This window comes from Electrophorus electricus, chromosome 12 (assembly GCF_041902795.1).
Source record: "Electrophorus electricus isolate QZ-2024a chromosome 12, ASM4190279v1, whole genome shotgun sequence".
In the NCBI taxonomy this organism is placed as follows: Eukaryota; Metazoa; Chordata; class Actinopteri; order Gymnotiformes; family Gymnotidae; genus Electrophorus; species Electrophorus electricus.
The window spans coordinates 12,855,288-12,860,565 of NC_137508.1; the positions used below are offsets into that span (position 1 = coordinate 12,855,288).

General features: G+C 37.4%; 1 protein-coding gene across 1 annotated transcript; it reads left to right on the top strand.

Annotated features, from left to right (window-relative positions):
• The first annotated feature begins 2,743 nt into the window (after window positions 1-2,743).
• prph2b (peripherin 2b (retinal degeneration, slow)) lies at window positions 2,744-5,278 on the top strand. Its single transcript, XM_035531618.2, is given in 4 exon segments — window positions 2,744-2,879; window positions 2,882-3,287; window positions 4,653-4,821; window positions 4,823-5,278. Coding segments are annotated over 4 exon segments (789 nt in total). The 3' UTR covers window positions 4,901-5,278.

The window sequence follows — 5,278 nt, forward strand, 5'->3', positions numbered from 1 at the left end:
TGTTCTCACACTCAAAGGAATAGACTGTCCTTCAACAAAAGTAAAGCAACTACATCTGACTGTTCTTGGTACCAAGTCACAGTGTGTATGTATGGCTTGTCAGCTGGTATATTGTCAAGACCCAAATTAAGTGTTTAAATAGAGTGAAGCATAGTTATATATAAATGTAAATATATAAAAGTGGCTCTCTGTTTTAGGTGATCTCTTAACAGAAATGCATTAACAGAGTCAGTATTCATCCTTAATGGTAAACACATACATTATATTATGACCACTTACAAATTTAATCCACACATTCTTAACATGGACAGCCTATATACTGCCTCTTGTTACAGTATATATTAATGTCACAAACAATATTTCAAAACAATCAATCAGTGCAGTATTTGCAGACCACGATTCCTGTTTTTGTCTTTTATTTTAGAAACTAATATTCCCAAATTACTATGAATGCAATCTCAAATAATCTTATCTTCTTTAGACTGAAGACAGTGGATTTATTTCCTTGTAATGTTCCCTCTAACAATTCCAGCATCTTTGTGTGAGGATGTGGGGTCTAATGGGGTTGAAAATCAAGTATTGAGCAATGAGTGGAGAGTTATGTGAGCTTTACTTAGTTCTGACAGAGAAACAATAGATGTGCAAAAACAGACCATTTATCTCAAGCCCTGCATCCTATAAACATTATAATTCACGTAGTTAATTATGACACAATATCTAAACTATGTAAACATGCACTTTGCACTTCTACTCCACAAGCACATAATGATTTGTTGCTCCATTTCAAAGATCAAGTTCCATTTTTAAATTGCATATACAAAATGCCAACTTTGGTAGTTACTACCTTCAAAAGGAATTTCAGCTATTCATGGTATTTCTGTCAGGCATTTGAACTGGTCAAGCCATTATAACCTTTTCTGAATCAAACAGAACAGAATGCTCTCAGCACAAACACACAGAAAACGTCAAATGCAGGGACACTTGATAAAAATTCACTCTTACGTCAGACAAGCTACAGTTGTTCCCCTAACTACGTCACTCTCAAAACCAAGGTTTAGATCAAAATAGCTCTAAATGTACTATATGATACAGCATGGTACATAAACTTTTATATGTTTGAGACTGATACTTAAGGCAAGTTTTAAAGGGGAAAGTTTTACCAGATTGAATTCCAGTAACTAATTCCAGTGATAATGTTACCGCTGTTGTGTACTGGATGGGTTTTTGAGTTTCTTTTGTCACTCTGTGTGGTTGTAGCAGTGATTCATGTGTAGTGACGCTCTTGCTACAGTAAGAACTTTAGCTAAATATTATAAAAAGTCTGTTTATTGAATCCCCAACAACACTTGAATGCAAGTGTAAGGCCCAACAACCACAATGTTACCACAATGGTTCCCAGTTGACAATTAAATGATTATCTTTTCATTAGCACTTTAGTTTAATAGGCTGCAGTGTAATTTATGGACAACCTGTACAAACATATCTGTCCTAAAATAGTAAGAATTCATTAAGGAGCCATATCATTACCATGATTGATCAAGACGGATTACTAAATCAGGCTACTTTTAAGTCAACATGCCAGTTTATTATTATAGTGACTAATTAATGAATAACTATGGCAACACTTGAGTACTTACTGATACATTAATATGTACTTAGCATTAATTAAGGAACCATGTGTTACCAGAAACATATTGTGAAAGGGGTTATTCTTTACACCTTTACACCATGAAACTTACTTGTGATGCTGTGTTGGCAGTGTTCTCTAAGATTCACAGGCAACAGATCCCAAAATAATAAGAGATAGAGATGGTCTTCTTACTCTTAGTCAAGGTGGATACTGACAATGTTTAGCATTATTATAATTCCTCATTACCTGTAATTATTTGGGTTTTTGGCCTGTACTTCTATTTTGTTTTTATTTAAATCAAAAAAGGAAAATATTTCAGTTAATTTTGCTATATTTGTTGGCTCACTGTTGCTTTTTCGCTGTTGCTTGTTGTATGATTTCCATTGTTTACAGCATGTTAAAGGATGCAAGTCAAAGCGTATCAAAGGGCAAGTGTGTATCAGTTTCTTTTCAGATGAGAGTTCTTCTGCAGTCTGCTTTGAAATCAGGGAGGAAGGCATGTCTGTAGATCAGGATAAACAAGTCTGGGGGAAATGTGTCTGAATCAAGAGATCAAAATGTTTTATCCTTCCTCTAAAATAGAGTGGAACACCACAGCACATTGTAAATTATTGGTAGATAAAACCTCTTCTGGTACACAAATAAAAAAAATGATACCATCTCATATTTTTGAAGCAACAACAGGAAAATAAATGGTAAAAATCACATCATAAGGCACTGAAATATATGTTATTTGAAATATCTAACATATAATACAGACTTGAGGTCAGCTACACAGTGGTTGACAAGGATCAGTGTCAAGTTTGATTAATGTCCAACAATATGAATATGTAAGATGAAGCATACTGTAATTATGGTGTTCTTATTTTAGCTGAAAATAAAATGAAACATGACTAAATAGTGATAATATAACTAGCCTAGGGACTGGGCACCCAGTTAGGTAGTAATGAGAATAATGCACTGCATTTTCATAACTTTTCTGTATTTTCTGTTTAAGACTAATCCCCCCAATGCCACAACTCATCATTCAGCCTGAGCTGCGCTGCCCGACAGCACTATGTGGTTCATTACGGTAACCCTTGCACTGGCAATTAGCAAACCAAAGCAGAAAGCATGGTTTTTATGCTGGTAAAATTTGACTTGGCTAAGCGAGTCAAGATGGCCCAGGGTCTGTGGCTCCTGTACTAGTTCTCTGTCATGGGTGGGATACTCGTCTTTAGCATGGGGCTCTTCTTCCAAGATTGAGTTTCGTAAGGAGTGAGACGATGGACAACAGTGAGAGCCACTTCGTGCCCAACTTCCTCATCCTGGTAGGTCTGGCCACTTGTGGCATCAATGCCTTTGGAGGCAGGGTGTGCCATGATTCGCTGGACTGGGCCAGGTCCACCAGGTGGAAGCCTGTGGTGAAGAACTACCTGTGTGGCTGCATTGCCTTCTGCACCATCCTGGTCATTGTGGCTCTGATGTGCTTCCTGGTACAGGTTTCTCTGCACTTTGCTCTGGCTGAAGGGCTGAAAAATGGGATGAAATACTACAAGGACAGAGGCATGCCGGGATGGTGCTTCATGAAAAGGGCCCTGGACATGACCCAGATTGAGTTCCACGGCTATGGTAACATCAGATCACATATAGACTTAATGTCAGCAGGTTTAGAGATGTATCCCTGCAACTGCAGTGAAGATTTAAAGATTTACATAAAGATAGTAAAGGAAACAAAACTATACTTTTTATTCGTACTGACTATTGTAACTGTCTTTGGGTCCTTGAAAATTGCTATATAAATACAATGTATTCTTCTTCTTCTTCTTATTATTATTATTATTATTACACTAACTGGAAACAGACATTGTGAAACAAAACTATTTTATCAGTGTTGCTTTCAGCTATACCCTTATTAAAGCTGTCTGCTTGTGTTCACAAAAGCCACCAAGAGAATAAAAGGTGCATGTCCCACTCCCCCCTTTAACAAAATTCCTAGCATTGTTATAAAATGTTATATAAAAGTATGCAAAGTTAATCTGACTACTGAGAAAAACAGCAGCAAGGTAATAATGCACAAAATCTATTTAATAATGGAGATATATATATGTATATATATATATATATATATATATATATATATATAGAGAGAGAGAGAGAGAGAGAGAGAGAGAGAGAGAGAGAGAGAGAGAGAGAGAGAGAGAGAGAGAGAGATTGGAGAGAGAGAGAGAGAGAGAGAGAGAGAGAGAGAGAGAGAGAGAGAGATGTAAAGAAGAATGCTAAATGGATAACTGGTCCATGGAGTTCTTATGGAGAGAATGAGGATCAGGTTCATAGGCTAGTACCTCATAAGAAGATAATATGCCAGGACTTTCCCAGCTTGCCCATCCTATGCTTAGGACAGTCCTACTAACCTGCTTGTGACCCATTTCTCTAATGAACAACGATACAGCTCAATTCAAGCAAACGTGTTTTATGTAAGAAACCTTTTGTTTGGCCCAATCCCATTTTAACCCTTGCCCCTACCACTTAGCCCTACCCCTCTGTTTTATGTGTTAATGCTTAGGGGTAGGGTGTCCACATTCTTCTTGGGTAGAGAGAAATGTTAGTGCTACATGACCATGAGGTTTTTCCAAGCAGAGTGTTATGAAAAATTCCTCAGAATGTCTTGCGAATCACCAGCAATGTGGCTGCGCAAGTGACAAAAGAAACTCACAAATGCAGGTATTTTGTTAATAAAGATATAAAAATGACCATAACCATTGTATTATGTTAATGTTGTTTCAATGTATTATGGTCCCTTTCTTCATAAAAAGCATAAAACATCTCTACTGTTTTGGTACATAGCTTGCTAAACTTTGCTATTGGTGATTTTTGCATGACAGTCCTGTATTTTGAGTTTCATGTTGCATTCCCTCTACCCTCTGAAAGCCTGATGACACCCCAAATCTAATTCCTGCAGTGAAGTTGCTAATCTTCCGCTCCAGTAATATCAATTTATTACAATCTATGTAAAAAAACTGTTTGTTGGGTTTTTCACCAGTCGTATGGTGAGTAACGTGGACGGTAATTACCTGATGGACAGGTTTCCCTTCAGCTGCTGCAACCAGCACCACCTGAACAGTAATTCAGCTCACTATGACTACGACCATCACACTGAAGAGCTGAACCTCTGGACTAAAGGCTGCCGTGAGGCCCTGGTGTGCTACTATGGGGGGGATGATGAACACAACTGGGACTCTGGTGCTGCTACTCCTGCTTTTGGAGGTGAGGTCAGTGGAAATAGTATAATTACAATAGTTACAATGGAATGAGTAGCTAGCATTAAGGAAAAGAGTTCATATTAATCAATCAGTCAAATACTCACTAGTATTTTGGGCAAATGCTTTCTGGTCATTTAAATGGGTCAGAAGCTGATTTCCACCCATATACAGGTAAACCAAGTTTGAGCTCATTGACAAAAGATGTAATTTGATTTTACTTAGATCACAACATGCACTGTGAGAGGGCAAAACATTAGGAGCAAGATAAATGAATAATAATACATTTTCTTCCGCTGAAGACTTGGCACACCTTTGAACATAGGACTTAAAATCCATTTAGAATGGGAAACTAGACTGGAGCCCGTGTTATTATATTACAATTATTTTAGGCAGAAGCTTAAATCTT